The 22,345-nt window shown below is 47.5% G+C and overlaps 2 protein-coding genes across 2 annotated transcripts; both read left to right on the plus strand.

Annotated features, from left to right (window-relative positions):
* Positions 1 to 13,405: 13,405 nt before the first annotated feature.
* On the plus strand, positions 13,406 to 16,068 carry LOC127221913 (odorant-binding protein 2a). Its single transcript, XM_051183861.1, has 6 exons — positions 13,406 to 13,583; positions 14,094 to 14,227; positions 14,463 to 14,533; positions 14,954 to 15,064; positions 15,629 to 15,825; positions 15,973 to 16,068. The coding sequence occupies exons 1-6, from the start codon at positions 13,494 to 13,496 to the stop codon at positions 16,066 to 16,068; spliced, it is 699 nt and encodes a 232-aa protein (XP_051039818.1). The 5' UTR covers positions 13,406 to 13,493.
* A 5,074-nt stretch (positions 16,069 to 21,142) lies between these two features.
* On the plus strand, positions 21,143 to 22,077 carry LOC127222615 (protein B-Myc). The gene has a single exon (XM_051184859.1). It carries the CDS (start codon positions 21,245 to 21,247, stop codon positions 21,833 to 21,835), a length of 591 nt encoding a protein of 196 aa, XP_051040816.1. The 5' UTR covers positions 21,143 to 21,244; the 3' UTR covers positions 21,836 to 22,077.
* Positions 22,078 to 22,345: the final 268 nt, after the last annotated feature.

A 22,345-nucleotide genomic window follows, 5' to 3' on the forward strand; every position in this document is an offset into this window, starting at 1 on the left:
CTCACTGACTACCCTGCCATCCAGGCATGAGGACTGGGACAGGATCTGATGGTTCCAAGGCTTGCTCTGCTGACTGATTGGGTTTACTTAAACATTTTGGCAAGAATGTCAATAGTGGGTGATCTGTGTCATTTTTGATGTGACCAACCATGTTGATTGGCACAAGATTCTATCTACGCTGTTTTCTGTGTCTATGAGGCTTATGAAACACTTGCCCTCTGTGCTTTTCAATTTGTTACATGTTTGTGTTCTGTTCACCAGTGTTTTGGGTCCAGGGCAATTGTACATGACTTTTGGGTTATAAATGGAAATGGGAGCCCAGGAGCCCAGACTCAGAAGAAGGCGGGCAATGTCAGGTGTGGCTCCATACCTTCCTGGGAGGATCTAAAGCTTACATGTGATAGAATGGCAGCTGACATCAGGCATGGATCTATTCCTTCCTGGGAAGGACCCAGGACTTAAGTATGGTGGGGTCCTGAGGACACCTCTAAGCCTTAAAGTCCAGCAATGTCATAGGGAACTGAGCTTGGGGTTTCTGTCTCTTCCTCTGACAACTTGGTCCTTAATGTTCAATAGATGGTGGCCACTGCAGAGCGAAGGATGGCCACACCCTGACATCTGGCCTTAACAGTCTTTAGATCGATGTTCCATCAGGGTGGGTGAGACCACCCTGTTCTAGGAGCCTCAGACTGTCTTCCACAGATGATCTTTCTACAGCTGGGCCCTGTCAGTGATGGGGAAGATGGAGGAGAGGGGAGAAAGAAGGAGGAGGGAGAGAGGGAGGGGCAGGAGGGGGGAGAAGAAAGGGAAGAAAGAGGAGGAGAAAGAGGGAGAGGAAGAGGGGAAGAGAGAGAAGAGGGAGAAAGGGGGTGTTGGGAAGAGGGAGCCATGGAAGGTCCCAGAACATGAGTCAGTCAGTAGGTCTGGATGCCTACACATGCCCCCCAGGGTATACTCACAGAATCTATCCCTCTACCCTTGAAGGTAGCCTCCCTTGAAGCAGCCAGCTGGATGGGGACAGAGTTGGCCTAAAGTCACACTGGGCCAGCCTTGCAGATCCTCATGCTGTTTGCCACAGCCTGACCTGGACCTCATATGACTCTGGTACGCTTAGATCTACCTCAGGCCCTAGGAAGAGTTCACAGCCACTGTGGCCTCAGGAGCATTTTAGATGGCCCTTTTGTGACTCATATCACAGAGGCAGTGGCAGAGCTGGGGCTCTCCCTGCAGTGACTGGAGAGATAGCCACCCATAGTCAGGCCACAAGTGAGTCCATGCATGGGCATATACAATCACAATACCAGACCCTAAGCTGCCTCTTACTGCAGAGACAGGAATCGAATCTTCAAACTGTGGTTTGTTTATTGGGACAGATGGTGAGCAATGCAAATGAAATGAGCATTCTGGCTCAGGGGACTTGATGTGTATTGTGCCCTCTAGACCTCAAGAGAAAGCACAGTAAGGGGAAAAGCAACAGCTTATAAAAGTCTGGAAACAAGGGTGATCAGCTAGCCAGAAGGACAAGATTTTGGAATGAGTATTGCTCCTGTTCTGGTTTCCTATAAAATATATCCGTGAGAGATAGTTCAGACAAGTTGGTCTCCCTGGCTCCCCTGATTGCCAGCTCATTGCATTCTAGTGACACATATAGGTGAACCTATGCTTGATTGTATGTAACATGACAAATGGTGGGGTAAAGTGCTTCATAGGTGTCCCCTCAGTGTCCATATGAAGCTCTGGATTGTGTGGTGGTAATGTGGGAGAGGTACTCTTTGGGAGATTTGTGTTGCATGAGGTTGGGGAGGTAGGTTCTTCTAATGGGAACCAGTGTCCTGCCTCATGAGGACACAGTGAGATGACACCTGCCAACTGGGAGAAGACTTACTTCAGAATCCCATCAGATGGGAGCCTTCTTGGACTATCACCTCCAGAACTTTGAGCCATAAATGCTGTTTAGGCCTTTGTCTGGGGCCCTTGGCTATGGTATCCCCTGCTGGTGAATCTGCACACACGAGCCCACCTTAAACGAGCTCTCAGGTTTCCTGGGGGCTTGGTCTCTGCGAGGAGAGCAGTCTTGCATAGCATCGTCCCACTTGGCCATTCTGAGAGTGTGTGGGATGATGAAAGCCCTTCCTGTCGGAAGGTGGAGGAACTTGGGATGACAGACGGAGACTCACTCACAGAACCGGACACTGTGTTCTGATGGAGGAGGCATAATGGCTCTGCTCATCGAGACAGGCTTCACTTTGAGCTCAGCCCACAGGGCTTTCGGGATCTCTTTCTGTTTCCTAGATCAATGTGTCCCCCTGATTTCCTCCCCTAACACCTGGTGTGTCTGCATTTCTGAGTGAGGAGCTAGGCAGACTGGTCTCAGTTTTCTAAAAGCCCCGGCTGCTTCTCTCAGGGCTGGGGTTTCTGCATTTCTTCTCATAGTTAAGTCACAGGGCAGGAGCAGGTCTCAGTGGCTTTATTCTGCAGAAACAGCTATAAAAGTAAGTGGGCACAGACAGCCACTGACAAATTTGCACACACACATATATATAAGGCAGTGCACACCATGTTCATGTGTACATTGCACCCTGACAGTCTCATTAGCACATATGATGTATAGGCAGAGAATGCAGAGCTTCATGCCAACACATGCTCTAGCATACGTGAGGCACACACCCCATCTTGTGCACAGGGCACACTCACAGTGGATTACATACTTGCATACTCCTCAGGATATATGCATATATGCAGAATTTACATACGTGCACCTGAACTCCTACGCAGGCACATGCATGTACATAATAACAATGCAAGCATAATATATACACACATATGATACACACAATCATTCACATGCATACATATTCATCCATACACATATGTGTATGCATACAAATGCACATACACTTCCTACTTGCTCTGTCTCTAGCTCAGAGCAGAGCCTGCCATGTTAGCTCGAAATGGAGGAGGGGCTTTCCAGTACTCCTGCCCTTCCCATAAAGACTGGATGTCTAGAAGGTTCTGTTTTCCAATTACAATCAACACTGTTGGGTTGTGGAGGTCTAGGTTGGGGTAGTGGGTAACAAGGAGCATCTTGGTGTCTACTGTAGGGCATGGCCCAAAGTCACAGTGGCAGAGACACAGGTTTTGTCAGTCTTCCTTTAGTCCCAGAAGGTCCCTATATGGGCCCTGGTACCCAAGTCTCTGCTGGGTCAGTGACTTGGATGCCATCTGTTAGGAAATCTTCCTTCTGTTTGCTAAGGGGAAAGCCTGGCAGTTGCACAGAGCCAGAGACAAGCTGATGAATCTCAAGGGAGGGAACTACAGCAGGAAGCTTAATAGTGCCAGATGCCAGTGGCCATGGTGTCAGCCCCCAGGAAGGGAATCCCTGATGGGTAACTCTCAGACTGGCAAGGCCCGGAGACCACAGACTCCAATGTCTTTTGTTTCTGCTGTGCCTTCAAATGTTTGCTGCTGCCATCTTTCTCTGGTATCTGGCATGGTGTGGATGGGTGTAGGGAGACACCCCCCCCCACTGCCTGTAGTGTGGTCTATCTCATGGAAACATTCTGTTCTTCTGGGCGTTTTTACATGTGGATTGTTATGAAGATGATTTCTCCCTAAGCTGTACTGTCTAACTGATAATAATGGTGTTAGTTAGTAGAGTTTTGATGATTAAAAATAAAACAAGGAAGTGTCACACAGCTAGGACACATGAGTTTCTATTGAGGAGCTGTAAAGACTGTGGCTTAGGTTAATGATCAAGAAAAACAACCGAGTCCCAGTAGCCCAGTTAGCTTAACTTCTTTTAACCTTAATGTTGGGAGATGTGTTCACAGGTTTTGGAGTGCATCATAGCTGAAACAAAGCTTTGAGGTGAAAAACCCAAGAAGACAATCTAAAGTTGAAGGGCCCAGACCCTTCCCAAGTCCACTGTTTTGGCAGCCATGACAGGCTGCAGAAAGACACAGCAACTCATAAGCCCCTGACTCAGCAGCATGTGCTGAGCCCCCAACCTTGCCCGACCTTGCTAGATACCCTCCATGTGGCAAGGAACCAATCAGAAGTTAGCTAGAAGGCTCTGGATGTTCTTTACTGATAGCAGTGGAATGCAGAGAAGGCAACTGCCCTGAGATGGCCTCTAGGCATAGCAACCTTTCTGCAGCTGCATCTAATCAACTCAGGACAGGTTCTCCCAGCCTGGAGGTGCAACCAATCCTGAGACTTTTACTATGCAACTAGTGGACCCCCAGACATTCCCCTTGCTCTACTCCAATATATGCCTTGTCCCACTGCTGCTTGGGGTCCCTTCTACTCCATCCACCATGCTGGAGGGACAGAGGACCTGAGCTAACTCATAAATTAAACAGATTCTTAGCTTTTACATCAGATCTGGTCTCCTTGTGGTTTGAAGGGTTCAGAGTCTGGGTACAACAAAATTATAGAAAAGGAACATAGTTGAGTGAGGAACTTGTTAAGGTCAGGGAAAAATACAAAGCAGCCCAATTGTTACTAGCTGACACACTTTTCTTGCTAGGGTTGGTTGATGACCAAAGGTAATGATTAATTCCTTTTACCTATTTCTGCCCTCAATCTCCTGGTATAAAACACTATTGATGAGTGGGTATGCATCCTAAAGATTTAAAGTTTTCTTATGATTTCAAGATAAGTAATAAAGTGAATTATTTCTTTCATTGTAAACGCAATATTCAGCCCACCAGCAAAAGAAATAGCTGAGAAAATATATCCTCTGTTTGTTCATGCTCTGTTAATCTGTAACAAGTTACTTAGATGTAAATGTATGCGATTTATTGGGATGACTTTGTTTTAGCCATATAGGGGACTAAACATGTTTTTACCTGTATTCATTATAATCATTCACTTAAAAAATAGAATGGAATCACATTGTAATTGATATATTTCCTAAAAAACTTTTTTGGGTCATATAAGCTGTAGAGAAGTATACAGTAGAAGAATAAAGAAGGAAATCATCAAGAGAGGGTGTGTCTTTTTCCCTAGTCCCCTCAGATAAAAAAGTCACTGTAAGGACTCTGTGGATTTCCCTTTGAGCCCTGTGTTGCTGGACACTACTGTCAGGGGCATGAGCCAGGGTGACTATCTAGCCTGCAGTAGGGCTGACCAGCCTGGTGAATCTGCCCAGCAGGGAGTCCCGGGCTGCAGAAACAATCCTTATCACCTGGGCTGTTCCAAAAAAAAAAAGAAAGAAAGAAAGAAAGAAAAAAGGAAAAAGAAAAGAAAAGAAAAGAAATATACATTCTGCAACATACCCTGGAAGGCAACCACACCTAGCTGAGGGTTTTGATTCTTGATATAGAAAACTTGACTGCACTTCTGGAAATGACCACTGGGGGAATTATTGTCTACATTGCTCAATGGATCTAGGAAGAGCCCTTAAGGACCTCCTGTGTGTCTGCCTTACTCAAGAGAACCTTTATCTTTAGCATTCCAGAGCAGGGTGGGCCTCTCACAGGTGGGAAGAGGCTCCTGGCACATAAACACAGGCTGTGAGCTATTGTTCAAGGCTAGAGCTGAAAGGAGGGGTGTGGTCTTGGTGTCATCAGAGACAAAAGCTACAGGGAATCACTCATATTTAAAAGTCAAAGATGGCATTAATATATGAATCTACTGGGTCACTGTGGTGAGATTGTTTTTGGTTTGGTTTTATAAACATTTACAGGTGATCTTCAAGTTCATATTAACACCGTGAGCAACCGCAAGTGCTGTCAAGACCCTGGAGAAATGGAGACCCTCAGATTTTACCTGTGGGACTGTGAGATGGTGCAGCCACTGTGCCAAGCAACCTTCCAGCTCTCCAAACGTCGGGCTTGCCTGTAACCGGGCAAATCTGTATCTAGGAACACTGACTGACAATGCAAGTCCATATGAAAACCTCTGCGAAGGTCCACAGTAGCATGCTTCCCGATAATCTCACGATGGAGTCCATGCTCATCAACTGAAGAGTAGATGAACCTGTGTGGGCAGGGGGAAGGGCTTCACTGAACCACAGAAAAGAATGGAGTCTGGCACATGCTAAACATTTGTGGGTCTGGAAAACACTCAGGGCAGGATGCCTGTCCCAGAAGCCACAGCCTCTGGCTTCCATCTCTGTGGCAGGGCACCCAACAGTGGGAGGCGCCTGGCATCAGAGCCTGAGGCTGGGAACAAGCTCCAGGCTTATCTTTTCAAGAAGGCTAAGCCAGCTGAAAACAGAATGAATGGCTGGCTCTCCAGTGAGAGCAGGAAAGGGAATACATTGTCTGATAACCACTTCCCTGTGGAAGAGCCAAGCCAGCTGACGCCAGCATGACACAGATCTGAGGCTGGCTCTCATGGAAAGCACTGCACAGTTGTTTGGGCAAGGTCCACAGTATGATGAGCAGGTAGGTCTTTTGCTGATGTTTGAAAGGTCAATTGCTACAGCTTTAAAGACACATCCTGTTGCTGTCATGGCTACTTCCTCACGGCTGGCGTTGGCAGTGCTGCTGCTGCCTGTGACTGTACAGGTAGCCATTCTGAGCTCCTCACTATCCTGCACGTCCCTTTCCCTGACATCCACATCACCCTACTTGTTCCTTGTGGTACAGCCGTCCTGTCACACAGCCTCCATACAGGGCACTGCTTGCCTCACAAGCTTAGCCCAAAGCCTGAGCCCCTGCTCTCTGGGCTGGAATCTAGGTATTGGGTCAGCTTTTATGGTGCCATGTGGGACCTGGATGTTTCTTGACTTTGTTCGAGGGTTCTCTGGTGGGCTTCTCTCACAGGTCTTCCTCTGGGGTTCTCAGACATCCTGAGTGTTTCCCTTTGTCTTTCTGGCCAGCCCCAGCATAGACAGAGGGTCAGGTTACTGTGTATCAATCAAGGCCTCCTTGGAGCTGGGAGTGGTGTGGGTGTGTCATTACCAGCTAGCATGGACACTGGTCTGAGTTGGAGGAAGGGGGGAGGACTAGATTGTGTGAAGTGATCAACAATGTCATAGTCAGTGCCACCATTAGCCTTAATGGCCCCTGCTTTCTGGCACCCAAACCACCCCAGCATTCACATCTGCTCAGTACTTCTATGCGTACTTAACTCACAGGTCCACACAATGCTTGGGAAGCCTGACAGTGCACAGAGCACACATGAGAAGAGCTTCATCAGCCCTCTTAATATTTGATAGGACTATTAGGCTGGAGCTCCAGCCTCCTGCTCACCCCACTGATGGGAGATGTCATTCTATAAATATGTATCTCATACTGGATAATGAATAAAGTACTGTTGGCCAATAGGAAAGCAAGATAGGTGGGACTAGGAGACAAGGAGGATTCGAGGAGGTAGTAAGGAGGGTCAGCATGTAGAGACTGGAGAACCCTCCAGGCCCACTCTCCGGTAAGATGAAACCACGTGGAAATACTTAGATTAATAGAAATGGGTTAATACTTAAGACAGAACTAGCCGATATGAAACAAGTAACTGACCAACAGAATTATATCTAATACAGGGTCTCTGTGTGTTATTTGGGACAGGCATGGCGGTGGGCCCAGGCCGGGCATGGGGGAACCTACTTGTAACATTATGGCACCCAATGTGGGGCAAAGAACTTCCACTTAAACTTAAGAAAAAATTAAAAAGGATTTTAAAATCAAAAGAAGCAAGACAAGCAAGACTTCTTGGTAGCAAGCAGCATTTTTCTCGGTTGGACTTTGTTTTGCTAGAAACAAGCAGAGATTTGTGTGGCTCCTTTAAGGGAGATTTCCTGACTCAGCATAAGCCGCAAAAAAACCCCCGCAAAGCTTTTAAAGAGCTCTGCTAACAATTTAATGGAATGTATGAGAACTGGCAATGGCAGTGACCTCATCTCCAAGCCGGCAGCATGCTGCTGGATGGCAGACCAAGGCGGTGAGCACAGCTCTCACTGCTGGCGGTAAAATAGCCGCCATCTTTGATAAACTGCGGCAAAAACAACTATGACTTTCATTTTAACAATGTTGTTGTTTACCAGATAAAGACTGGTGCCAAAAAAAGGATAAAGATTACAGTAAAGACAGATTCACATTAAGAAAAGCACTAAAGGTTTACAGTGTGGTTTAAAATATATGTAGGCTTGGGAGAAAAAAAGAATAAAAGGATTTGTGAAGGTCTGAGCACTGAACCCAAGCTTTGCATGTGCTTATCAGGCGTCTACCAATGGAGACTGTTGTGAGGGCATCTCAATGACAGACACATCTGTGAGTTCTCTTGTTGCTATGAGAAAATACCCAACAAAAAGCCATTTAATTGAGGGAAGGCATGGTGGCAGCAGCATGAAGTATTTAGTGGTTATGGCATGACTTTGATTCTACCACAATGCACTGAGGTGACATTTCATGTTGTCTTGTCACACTCTTCCTGAGGAGACATGAACACATGCTTACTCCTCCCAGACAGGGGGCAGAGGACAGATCAAAGCAAGGATATCTTCAAAGTCCAATTTGGTGGACCAGTGAGTTTTATTGGGTTCACTTACAGAAGCAGAAATGACTCAGAGACAGCTGCATCACAAAAACCCACCCTAGCATGGGTGATAGCTCACAAAAGCTGAAAACCTAGAGCACTCTACATAACTTCTAGGCAACTCAACAGATTGGAGAGTGTCCTTTTAGGTAGTTCAGTAGACCTGAGACTTTTCCAGACAGCCCAGGTTGGCAGCGTATCTTCCATCAGCCCTTACAGATTATATCTGCTCTGGGAAGGAGACTAGTGTGTCTGGTCAGTTTCTGGGACTTCCTGAATTCTTTAAGTTGTTTATTTCCTGATCTTAAGGAGCTTCCCTGTAGGATGAAATGTTTCATCTCCTTTAGAGCATCCTGTTTCACCTATCCTTTAACACCTTGTATCTTAACAAGTTACTGTACAGGATATGTCTTAGTCTTAGAGGAAACAGCTATACACATGTGCTGCTGATTTAAATTTTCCTAATTGCTAACATACTCTTACTGGTCATTTTATGTCTCCTCTGGAGAAAGGTCTACTATAAGGAGTATGGTCTACTTAAATCCATTGTTCATTATTAATTAGGTTTATCTATGAGCTACCAGTGTTTTACATATTAGTGACATCCTATCTTCATCAGATGTGTAATTTGCAAGCACTTCTTACAGTCTATATCCTGCCATTTAATTTTTTCCAAGTCTTTCTTTAAAGTATTTATTATTACTAATTTTTATGTATGTATTTGCAGGAGGTTGTGTATCTGTGTGAGTGTATAGGCACACACACAAATGTGGTTGCCCTAGGAGGCCAGAAGAGGGTGTCAGATTTCCTGGAGCAGGAGTTACAGGCAGTTGTGAGCCATCTGATGGTGCTGGGAATCTACTTTGGTCCTTGGGAAGAGAAGCAAGTGCTCTGAACTACTGAGTCATCTCTCCATCTCCTTCACAGAGTCCCTTGATGACCACCAGTCGTACACACTACTGTTAATGAAGTCCAGTCTGCCTCTTACTCCTTTTGTTTTCTGTATTGTTAAAGCCATGATTAGAGGTTTGTGCTTTCTGTTTTGGTTTTAACTTCCGTATTCAGGCCAGGTCCATTTCAAGTAAATCTATATAATGGTGTGAAGTCTGAGTTATTCTTTTGCTGGTGGATGTCAATTGTCCTAGGGACATATTGAAGCTGTCCTTTCCCTCTTGAATTGTCTTGAATTGTCTTGATCCCTTCAGGAATCCATTGACATGTTGCTGGGTGTTCTCCTTGTAGTTCTTAGAATTATTTTCTACTTTAGGTTGTCCTCTCTCATGTGAGGAGCTACTCCCTCTTCTCTGTGGTCTGACACTTCCTCGGCTGCTTGTGGAACCCTTGGCATATTTCTGGGGCTCCTCCTGCAAGTGGGGGTGTCCTGCTTGACTCTCACATATCGCAATCATTGCTCTTGTCCCCAAGTACCACGACTATCTCCTTTTCAGCCAGATACCTTGCCCTGTTGCGTATATTCTATTTGGTGTTCAAATCCCTTGCAGCTCAAGGATGCTGTGGCAAAGGCTGACCTCAGATATACGTCATCCTGGGGACTCAAAGCCTTCACTGTTTGTGGTCCAATATATAAAACTGATTTTGAAGATTCTTTCCCATTTGCTCCTTATTTGTGGTGGGTATATAAGTTCATGCCTTGTTCTTCCCCTCAACCCAGATAGGTAATATTACACCATTATTCTGGCCTGGATCATTGTAGTTTTTCCAGCTGTTTCCCCTGCTGTTATACTTTCTACCTCCAATACAACACCGGAAAGGATCCTAAAATTGTGCCACTTATTGCCTGTGTCAAAATCCTCCGGGACCCCTTGCTCCTCTCAGAGAAAAAGCTAATGTCCTTACTATGTCCATACACCCTTGGTAGACCTGCCCTCTTGGTGACCTGGTCTTTGGCCAGTCTTCTCAGGTATCATCTGCTGTAGATGCCTTTGAAACCAGCCAGCTCTCTTCCCAAGGTCCGTACCCTGTGTTCCTTCTGTGTTGTTCCTGAACCATTGCCTTCACTGTAGTCAGCTTCGTGCTCAAATGTCACCTTGGTGAAGATGGCTTAGACAATTCAACTTAAAGTACAAATGCCCCCTCCATGTCAACACTCTCTGAACAACTTGTTCCATTTGGTTTTCCCCATAACATTTATGACCTTTTAAATAATTTATAATTACATGAATCAGGGTTCAATCAGGAGACGGAATGGCACAACAGATAGAACAGGAATGGTTTATGTAATGAACAATTAACAATACAAATGTACAGACAGCTCTAAAGACTAGCTTGAGGCTGCAGGAGGTGCTTTGAGGGTTTGATACCTTCTACAAGGCCTGGTTCAGACCTGGTAGGAAAAGGTGTGGCTACAGTCCCGGGTATCTGCCTGGGTCAGGGATGGGTAGATCAGGACAGAGGATAGCAATCGGAGAAAGGCACCCTTGCTTCCTAGCAAGCAGGAAGACTGTCTTCTCTGGCAGGTCTGAATCTTGATAGACAGCACCCTTGCTTCCTAGCAAGCAGGAAGACTGTCTTCTCTGGCAGGTCTGAATCTTGATAGACAGCTATTTGGGGCCCACTGAGACCAGTAGGACTGAATGCCCTGGACGACTTGATGTGTTTAGAGCTTGGTGGGATAGACAAAAAACAAAGCTCTGAAATAGATCCTAACAAATGTGCCTGAGTGAGATAAATATATCTTCTTCATGAGAGAAAACTGGTGATACTTGTCTCTCCAGCTTCTATTATCTTCACTTGTCCTTCCACAAAACTCTGCCTTCCTGCAAATGGTCACCCTTGTACTTTCATGTCATACATATGTGTAATATGTATACATATTTACATGTAAATTCTTCAAATGAAAGAAAATATGCAAAATTTGTCTTTTTGAGTCTGTTAAGAATAGACCAGGGCAAGATTTAACTGAAGGACACGCTGCTAGTGACTCATTTCTACCAGCCTTCTGTCTGCCGAGCCCTCCAAATAGTGCCATTAGCTGGGAATAAGTCTTCAACATTTGGACCTGTGGAGGACGCTTCAGATCCAAACATCGAAGTATGTTAATTTATTTCACCTCTGCTCTCCAAGTACATGTTTTAGAGAAACATGGAAAGAGATGCAGGCACTAGAACCAGATTGGGAAGCTGTGAGGCTGTTGATGTGTCAGGAAAAATCTCCCACAGCTTCTGGGGGCTGTGAGGTTTGGCTTTCAGCACTTTTAGTCACAGCACAAGTCAGCAGCAGACTGTCCCTGGCTGTGTCAATCACATGTGCATATTGTTTTCCTCCTGTTCATGGTTTGAGACACACGTGCCTGTGTGGTAAGGTGCTGAGAGGAATGACTCATGCATGCTAATGAAGGACAAGCTGACAAGTACAGAGAAGCTTCTCCCAAGACATGGAAATACTACCTTGCTTCCTAATCTCTGGTCCTAAAGAGCACTGGCCCTGCCCACTCACACCCAGAACACCAGGCCTCCTGCTATAGTGAGCTTGTGATCTGGGCCATGCCAGCCCCTCCGCACAAGCCAGGGCTTGTCAGAGAGTGCTCATAGATTGTTTGTGGATACTTGAGCCTGTCCACCTTTGGTCCAGGCAGGCACAAAGATGCCATTGTGGGACCAGCACCCATCTCCAGAGCCTTGAAGTGTGGACACCCACACAGGAACTGAACCCTTCTCCAGAGCTGACCTTCTGGGTCTCAGGGCAGGTGGCCAAGTTCAGGAACTGTAGAGTAGGGGGTGAAAGGCAGAGTTCCTACCGGGAAGGAAGCTGGGCCAAGGCCTGAAGACAGGGCAGCCAGGGCAGACATCATGGACTCAGAACACAGGCTGTCACATGAAGTCATAGTGCCTCTTGCATAATTTACCCAAGGGGAAAGAGATCTGGCCATGCTGAGAGCCTGTAGTGCTCAGAGCTAATGAGGAGAAAGCTGTGGACTCCAGAGGAACCAAGTTCAGCAGCAGCACAGGGGTGGGTTCAGGACAGGCAGTGATGGATGCTGGTTCATCATCGCACCTCAGGGCACAAGATGGCAAGAAATGAACACACATGGACCTCAGTTGTACCAGGGCAGCCCTGGCTCTGAAAATGTCCTCTCAGCAGGTCCTCAGATGACAAGAACAGCAGAAGGTTAAGTCCCTTAGTTGGAGATGAATCCCCCTGGGGACATGGAGCTGAAGCCCTCTTTACAGATTCCTTCAGGATCTGTGTGGCTGGAAATGTTCATGCAGCCAACTTAAAATTGTGAACTATGGAAATTGTATGGTAACTGGTGGTTGAGTAGATGGGCACTGGTCAGTCAGAGAAAAAGGACCAAGACATCTGAGAGTAAGAAGTGGTCTTCAGAGGGCACAGCTGGCCTCAGTGCAGAATGAAGGGGGTCAGGGTCATGGTGTGCCTAGTGTGGCATGGGGTCTACCCTGATGATGTTTAAGCTGACTAGAGTCAGGAGTTTGTGTCCCCACTTACAGGAAGGTCCAGGTGGGGATTCCATGCAGGGATAGGACAATGAAGAGGGCTCCGTCCAGGCAGGGCCCAAGCCATCTGGGAGCTAGCTAACATTCTCTGGGGTGAAGCCCAGCCCTGTTCTGAGCAGCAGGAGGTCAGAAGCCAGGTCTCAGGGGATGTAGCTCAGGGAAGCCATGGCAGATGGAGGGCAGGGATGGGAAGAATACCCTGACTCTCTCTTCCTGCCCAATCTCGCTGCACCCGAGTCACTCGCCTTCCGCAGGGTCCTTTGTGAGCACAACTCTTGGTGACACAGACATTGCAGGGCATTGTGTGTCTTTCTTCATTTGTAGGTGACATTGAGCTGATATTCATCAGATCCCAACAACAACAACCTTCCACCTCCATGATGGATGTAGATTTGGCCATGATAGAAGGACAGGAGGGATGTGGCCAGTGCCAAGTGGGCACACATCCCTGGCCATGGGGGATATAAAGGGCACCCTGTGAGGCGCCAGAGCAGACATTCTCCAGGTGACCTGCCTTGTGTGAGAGCCCAGCGACTGATGATGAAGAGCCTGCTCCTGACCTTCTTGCTGCTGGGGCTGGTGGCTGTCCTGAAGGCACAGGAAATTCTACCAGATGGCGATGAGGATGTGAGGAGGGGGAAAAATCAATGGGTGGGGATAGAATAAAGGCATGGCCTTCTGCTTGATGTCGGTAGGTTAGAGCTGAGGTGCAGGATGTTTCCTGGAAGGTTGAGTTTGACCTGGCACTGAGCAGTCATACCTGGGATTTCACCATTCTACCAGAAGACAGGGATCCTCCTGAAGATGGTTTAGAATAGGAAAACAGATTTTGGTGAGGTGTCCTTGTTCAAGTGACAAGGCCTCATAGGCAAAGGCATTCATCCAGTGCTGAGGTGTACATCTCAAGAGTTCAGATACCTGGGATGGGGAGCACACACTTTCTACCATAATGGGATTGGGTAGCCTAAGTGCTGGCATCTCTTTATTGACCAAAGGTCTTGGGATATACGAGGTTAGCCCATGTCAGTGGCTGCAGCCTGGGCTCTGGGATGTCTATTCATGTGCTAACCCATATGCTGGAGCCTGGGATAGAATCAGGGACAGACCTGGGTGTACTCAAATCTTTGTCTCCTGCAGTACTCTGGCACCTGGTACCCAAAGGCCATAATACACAATGAGAGCCTACCCAGTCACAAGGTACCTTCAAAGATTTTCCCTGTGAAGGTGACAGCCCTGGAACAAGGAGACTTGGAGGCCAAGATTATATTCTGGTACGTGACCCCTACCATGGGCCTCTGTAGTTGTTTGTCTCTCCCTCACTATCCATTATTTGAGTCCAGGCAACTAAAAGATCCATGCCTTTGAGGGGATACAGTCCCAAGCAGTACTGTAAATCTGGGACATGGAATTTAGGGGATCACCTGACCAGGGCTGATCTACCAAAAGAGCTGAGAGGCCTCAGCTATGTTGCTGAGAGTAGTCTGACTGTGCACTTGTGTTTTACAGGAAGAAGGGTTGGTGTCATGAGTTTAAAATCGTGATGGAGAAAACCAATGAGCCTGGCAAATACATTGCCTGTGAGTCCCCTGTATCTTAGGGTCTCCTGCAGTGGCAAGACTTTGAATGCATGGGTCCTTGCCTGGTCCAGCTTCTCGGACAGGCTATCCACTCACTTTTCATGTACCAGATACTAGAAGTCATTGGCTGGTTAACCATAGAAACTGACTGCTTCTTGGTTCCCTGCCTAGCTCAGCTCTTTACCCAAGAGAAACCAATGTTAAAGCTAGGAAAACCAGGCAGTGAGATGCTCAGGCTTGGGTCCAGCATCAGCCCCCTTCTCTGAACTCCTTAGCTGGGCTTGGCAGCTTCCTGAGAAATGTCTCCTGTGTAACTATGAGAACCATGGAAAAGCCAGGGCTTTCAAGGTGTTCCTTCACATGGTTTCCAATGGTGTCTCCAGGGCTGAGACACTAATATCTATTTCTGTTCACGTGCAGTTCATGGCAAGAAGTTTGTTTATATCATAGAGCTGCCTGTTAAGGACCACTACATCATCTACTGTGAAAGCACTCACCATGGGAACTCATTCGGCTTAGGAAAACTCATAGGTGAGGTGCCATGGAAACCCCACATCCTATCCCTAGTTTCTGCTTCCAGTAGCTGTGAGAAAGGCAGCAGCCGTGCCTGGCCCTGGGGGCCACGAAGCCTCTGGTGCTGTCCAGGAAATGTGTGAGATCCAAAGTGGAAAGTGGCTGAAACCGTGGGGATGGGACTTTTGTGGCCTTTGGAGATCAGAGAACTCAGGAGAGGTTCCCACCCCTGGAGCCAGCAGATGCCAATTGTGGGAATCTGTCAAGGGTCAGGTCGATTTCAAAGGGAATGTCTTGGCAGAGGCCCTTTATGGTACATAGACAGGTATCCTCCAGGGTCAGGGAACAGCCTTGTGTCCCTGAGATTCAGGGCTCTTACAGGCTGTGAAATAATTCTGTAGGCCAGCAGAGGTTCTTCCTTGGGCCAGAGGGTCCCTCAGTGTCTGGGTGTCCACACACCTAAGTTCCTTGTCCACTGCCAAGGTCCTCTCTCAACCTTTGTGCTGGCTAGTGCTCCCATCCTTCTGTCCCTGACTCTCTGCAGAGCTGAGCCCACCCTCATGCCTCCCCACCTCCCCACAGGGAGAAACCCCGAGGAAAACCCAGAGGCTATGGAAGAATTTAAGAAATTCGTACGGCACAAGGGACTCAAAGAGGAAAACATCTTGGTCCCAGAGCTGAGTGGTGAGAGCAGGGCTGCCCATGTCTCTCCCTGTGTCCCCTATGCCACCTCTGAGTGTCACTGTCCCCAAACCAGGTCTGTCTGTATGCTTCTGTCTGTATGCCCTGTGACTGTGTGCTGTCTCCATCATGTCCTCAGTGTCATCCATAACTCAGTGCTATGAAGAAGACTCTCTGTCCCTGTGTCCCTCCAAATCTCCTGTGCGTCTGCTTCGCTGTCTACCCCGCTCTCCTTCTAACCCCAGTTTCGGTACTGTACCTTCAAGGTCCCCTCACCTCTCACAGGCTGGCCAGGCCCTGCTTCAGGTCTTGGCTGTGGAGGGTCTGAGCTGCAGGGGTGATGGGGTCTGGTCCTCTTACAGGACCCTTCTCACTCCTGGGCTTCTTTTGGTTTCTACAGATAAGTGTGTTCCAGAAAGTAAATAGGGTGAGTCTCCCCTCCCCGCCCCCACTTGTAGGAATGTGGAAAAGCCTAGAATGCTGTGCTCAGAATTGGTAGGGGCCTCATCCCATCCACATGGACAGTGTGGCCACTAGGGAGGTGGTCCTTCCTAACTGTCATGACCTTTCCTAGACCCAGTCTCTGCCTTGCCCTGTCCTTTCCATTCTCTCCAAGAAGGCCGAGACCTGGCTACTCATAGGAATTTTGCAGGGATTGCTTCAGAGGGTCCCAGCTTCTAGTAGGGATCATACAGAAACTTGAGGGATAAGATCTCTGTCCCGCTGGGTGGTGGTGGAACATGCCTTTAATCCCAGCACTTGGGAGGCAGAGGCAGGTGGATCTCTGTGAGTTCGAGGCCAGCCTGGTCTACAAGAGCTAGTTCCAGGATAGCTTCCAAAGCCATAGAGAAACCCTGTCTCGAAAAACCAAAAAAAAAAAAAAAAATCTCTGCCCTGGGCCAACCCTGCCCTGACTGCTGCTCCCACAATAGTGGGGGACTTATCTCTCTTCCTCTCTCTACCACAGCAGCTACCCAGGTCTGCATCTGCTGAGCAAGCTTTGCTTCCAACACCTGACTGGGACATCACTGCCCCCCCAAGCCTTGACCTTCCCTAACCCCACCTGAATCCAAATAAAGCCCTTTAGCAGGACTCTGGCCCAGCCTCTCTGTGAAGGGCCTTGTGTGGACTCTAAGAGCTCTGCTGGCAGCAGAGACGCGGGGGGGGGGGGGGGAGGGGGTAAGGGTAGCGACATTGCCCAACAAGGACAGACCAGGAGCATGGCTTCTGACTTCCCCATAGAGCCACATGAGGTCCTAGAAGCCCCCACCTGGAGAGCCACTCACTGTCAGGCCAGGCCCTGGAGGAGTGTCTCAGAAGTCCTGGGGAGGCCCGGCTGTGTGGATGTCACTGCAGGGCTCCTGCTCAGCTGGACTTGGTGAACTTCTGGGAGGGCCCCTCCTTGAGAAGCCCAGCTCAGTGACAGAGTGGAGCAAGGGTGGCTAACTCCTCCCTCCATCATGTCCCCTCAGAAAGACAGAAGCAGCCACAGCCTCCACCAGCCCACTCCAGCCCTCCCCACAGTTTCCCAAGGATCAGGGAGTGGGCTTTCTCTGTCCAACAGGGACATGGTGGCCACATGAGGGAGAAGACCTCCCCCCCTTTCAGGTGATCAGTACAGATAGCCTCAAGGTGCAAACCCCACTAGAAGCTGGCTTTCCAGAATGTCACCTTTTGCTGAGGGACTGTTGGCACTCAGGCTAGTGTCCTCAGCTCAGTGACCCTCCAGCCTAATTCCCACCTGATTCACTGGTCTCTCTGAATTCCTTTCCTATCTGAACCTGGCTCTTGCTGGGAGCAATTGGGTGTTCCTAAGGTGGGGCAACTCTGCAGGGGCAGGTGGGGCCTGAGGCATCCAGGACACTTTGGAGGGCAGGGCCAGGCTAGGCTGGATCCCACAGACATACCTGGCCCTCTCTTAAGACAGGGATGTAGGCGTGACACTGAGGACCTGGTGTGAAAGCTCAGGAGCCGTGACTGTGCCCTGGAGAAATGAGCAGAACCCTAGCAGGACACACAGTGAAGAGGGGCCTGCTTCTCTGTCAGCTGCCCCACCCTGGAGCCTTCTCTGAAACTTCTTGGGCTTCATTACTGTTGAAGGGAAGCAGCTGGGACTTTATTTTGGCAGAGACAACTTCCTCCTTCTGGAACTCTGAACCCATTTTGACCCATACTGACCAATCGACCACCCTGTGGTTTGCTGGCCTCTTGTGACCAGGATGAAACTTTTTCAGGTGGTCTGATCATATGTTAGGGGCTGATACACATATTAGCACTGTTAAACATGACATTTTTATACTAAGTGTTCATGCACATATGCATCAGCCATGGCCTAGGTGTGGAGCCGTGGTCTGTCTTTACAGAGGCAGCTCTCTATCCAGTTCATATGGTTTCTGGGGATTGAGTCAAGTGGTCAGGTTCTGTATGGCAAGTGTGTTTCTCACCCACATAGGGACCCTGCTGGTACCAATGCTACCTTTTCTTTACTACATTTAAGCAACTGGAGGCTTTCACAGACTGAATCTCTAGATTAGTTTGTTAGTTTTCTGTTGCTGTGATAAAATATTCTGGCAAAAGTGACTTAAGGCAGGAGGGTGTGTTTTGGCTCACCATTTTAGATCTCTGTCCATCACGAAGAGGAAGCCAAGGTGGTGGCAGCTAGAGGGGGCTGGCCACATCGAATACATAGTGAAGCAGCATAGACTGGACCAGCCAGATGGCTCAGAGGGTGAACCAGCTTGGCACCCTGAGTTCAGGCCTCACGATCACATGGTGGGAGGAGAGACTTGATTCCTGCTTGTCCTCTGACCTCTACACATTGGCCATGTCACCTGAACACACATACACACACACACAACACACGCACGGACACATGCACATGCATAACCCCCCCCAAAGTTGTATAAGTTGGTGAATGTGGTCAGTTTATTTTTCCTTTTTATAGAGCCCAGAATCCCAGCCCAGAAAATGGATCCACCCACAGTGGACAGTTAAACCCACCTTAACTAATCTAACCAAGACAGTTGTCCACAGGCATGTTCAGAAGCTGTTGTCCCTGGTAATTTCCATCAGGCTGACAACTGGATGGACAACCACAGGTAGCCAGTTTACCTCGGGGGTGTTCTTCAGTTTAACTCTGTTCATCTTGTGGATGATGTGTGGCATTTGAGCACTGTGTGTCCAGCTGTTTGAAGCTGTACATCTGCAGAATGTCATCAGGGTACAACAAAGCGTTATAGGAAAGATGTTACAGGTAACCAGCAAAAGCAAACATGTAATGGCAAACTAACTTTCTTTTTTTTTTTTTCACAGACCAAGCCTTGACCTTTATTTAAAAAGCTGCATATTTATTTTGTTTTCTGACTCTGTGCTTGTGCTCTGTGCTTTGACACTTTCACAACAATTTTCTGCCCCTCTATAAGGAAAGCCGGCTTGATCCTGTCACAGACACACTTGGTGCACATGGAACCACTGTAGGCCCTGCTGACGTGCTTCTTTGTCTTAGACAGTCTCATGAGGACTTTTGGTCTGACAGCACGAACCCCTAGAAGTCTGCCTGAGCATACACCACATGCAGATTTAGGTGCTTTCCCAACCTTCTTGGTATAAAGGTAAACAATCCTATTGCCAGGGGGTTCAGGACAGCCTAGTTTTGTTAGAGGCTGTATTGTAGGAAAGCCTACGTGGGTATGTCAAAGGCTGGACCATTTTGAGTGCCCTCAGGCAAGCTGTAGCACTGACCCCCACGATGTCCCGCCCACCTGATGCCTAGGATGGCTATGGATTGTAAATAGAGCAAACACAGAGAAGAGCTAAGCCGCCATACCTCGCAAACTAACTTTCTTAAAAGTCAGTGCTCTTTGGAGGTATTTTCACTAGCTTGGCTGTAAATGCTTTTTTTTTTTTTTTCAGGGGTGGGCTGTGAGGGGGTTGAGCAACCAGACCAGAACTATAGATGACTAAAGCCATACCAGATGGTGACAGAGATGGGGGTACAGCTCTGAGCTGCCACCCAGGGCCTTGACTCAGGCCAAACATGGCTTCATGGCTTCAATGCAGTGAATTCCAGGAGGAGCCAGTATGAAGCAGAGTTGGTGATTAGTTCAAAGAGAAAGAAAGCTGTTCAAGAAGAGAATAAAGGCACTCCAGATTGGGGGCAAGGACTTCTCAAATGAGAGTCACAGTTTATTATACAGCAGGAGTAAAGAGAGAGACACTCAGGGAAAGAATAAAACACAACCAATTCTCAAGATAGAATGAGTTGCTGTTTAGTTTTAGCTATATGTTCTGTCTTGGTGGCTCTCAAACTACATGTCAATGAAATATTAAAGATTACAGCCTCCCCAAGATTTAAATAAGTTGTCATTAAAATGAAAACCCAGACAAAAAGCAGTAAACATAAAATGTTAAATCTCTCTCTCTCTCTCTCTCTCTCTCTCTCTCTCTCTCCCTCCCTCCCTCCCTCCCTCCCTCCCTCCCTCTCTCTCTCTCTCTCTCTCTCCTTTGAGACAGAGTTACTCTGTTGCTCTGGCTGTCCTGGAACTTGCTTGGAGACCAAGGATGGCCTTAAACTGGGAGATCTGTCTGCCCCTGGCTCCCAAGTGCTTGGATTAAAGTTGTGTGCCACCAACTACTGTTTGGTCTTTTTGAACTTTTGCTTGAAATAGATCAACTTTCTATGTCTTATATGAAAATTCATTTAAAAATGAAAAATAAATGAACACAAAAACCTCAGAGAGTTCAATTATTTGAAATAAAGCACAAGAAAAGCCTATAAGGAGTATATGGGTTATAATCACATACAATTTCATATGAAATTCTTCATTCTTTTTAAAAAGAATATTTATTTCTATGTGTGTTCGGGCAGTGCACTCACATATATGCAGCCAAATCATACATATAAAATAATACAAATATAAAAAATAGTATGGCTTTAAGAAAACCTTTAAAAAAAGACACTAAGCCAGTAATCCACGGACATCCCTGTATATGTGTTTATTGCAGGAGTTTTCACAATACTGTTACGGAAACAAGGTGCCCATCAACAGTGAAACAAAGACGTGGATTATTTTCAGTCATAAATAAGAGCAAAACATGTCATTTGCAGGAAGTGGATGTAATTGAACATTAACATATTAAATCAGTTTCAGAGAGACAAGTTTATCTTTGTTTCTCTCATTCGCCGGCTCTAGATTTTATAAGCATAAAATCATTCTTGCTACAGATGACATGAAAGTAGTAGAGTAACTGGGCAAACCAAGAGGACTAAGGGAGGTGAAGGGGTATAAAACAGCAGGGAATGAGTGAGGATAAACTGGAAGTAGGCTATACACATGCATGAAAATATATTCTAAGCTTGCACGACGCGGCGCCGCTAGCCTCTCTCCATAAGGTGGCGCGATACTTTGAGCGTGGCGTCTGGCGACTGGCAGTCGCCTCCTCCCTCTGCTCCAGACCGAGACCAAGGCCTGGTGAAGGGACTGTCGGGATAGTAGGAAGGGGAGTGGTTCGGGCCTGATGCGCACCGCGCCAGGTTTCCGCACCAGCTCTGCGCCCCTCGGTGTGGCCCTCAAGCTCACAGCCGCGACCATGCCCCTCCACGTGAGCCTCGCCAACGGCAACCGGGACCTGGATTACGACTCGGTGCAGCCATACTTCATGTGCGATGATGAGGAGGAGGACGTGCACCAGCAGCCGCCGCAGCCGCCCGCGCCCAGCGAGGACATCTGGAAGAAATTCGAGCTGCTGCCCACGCCGCGCCCGTCCCCGGGCCACGCCGGCCTCTACTCACCACCCAGCGAAGCGGTCGCCGCGTCTTTCTCCCCCAGGGAACACGACGATGACAGCTTCTTTACCGCAGACCTGTTGGAGATGGTGCCCGAGCTGCCAGGAGATGCAGTGAAGCACAGCTTCGTCTGCGACCCGGACGACGAGACGTTCGTGAAGAACATTATCCTGCAGGACTGTATGTGGAATGGCTTTTCGGCCTCCGCCAAGCTGGTCTCCAAGCTGGACCCCTACCAGGCTGTGCGCAAAGAAGGGACCAGTGCGAACCCGGCCGCGGACAGCGAGCCTGCGACGCCTCCAGACTGCACCTGCAACACCTGAGCACACCGCACTGGATCTTTGGACTGTAAGCTTCGGCCATGTTAACTGCCTCAAATTCTGGGCATAAAAGAACTCCCTCCCCCTTTTCTTTTTTAAAGCTTGCCATCCTTCCTTAGCCCCCTTAACAGATTTGTATTTGTGTACTAAAAAATCTTAAAGTTTTATCACTTTTCCAATGTCAACTGGACCCTTAAATGTAAATAACTTAAATAAAACATTTTATCAGTTGTATGAGATCTTAAGATATGAAGTATAAAAGTATATTTTCCTTTTAAAAGTAGAGTCTTTTCTGTCGTTTTAAGAAAAACAAAAAATTGGCAAATATATTGAGCCCGTGCTAAAAAAAAATAACGTTATGAAATTCAAAATAAAAAACCAAGGAGCTACAGAAAATACGACTATTAAGTATGCTAGAAGTAAGAGGAAATTTATGTGATCAAAAGGAAAAATGAACAAAAGAGGAAAAGACAAAAGATTGTTCAATCAGGAAACAAATGTGTAAACAAAATG

This window comes from Phodopus roborovskii, unplaced genomic scaffold (assembly GCF_943737965.1).
Source record: "Phodopus roborovskii unplaced genomic scaffold, PHOROB, whole genome shotgun sequence".
Lineage (NCBI taxonomy): Eukaryota > Metazoa > Chordata > Mammalia > Rodentia > Cricetidae > Phodopus > Phodopus roborovskii.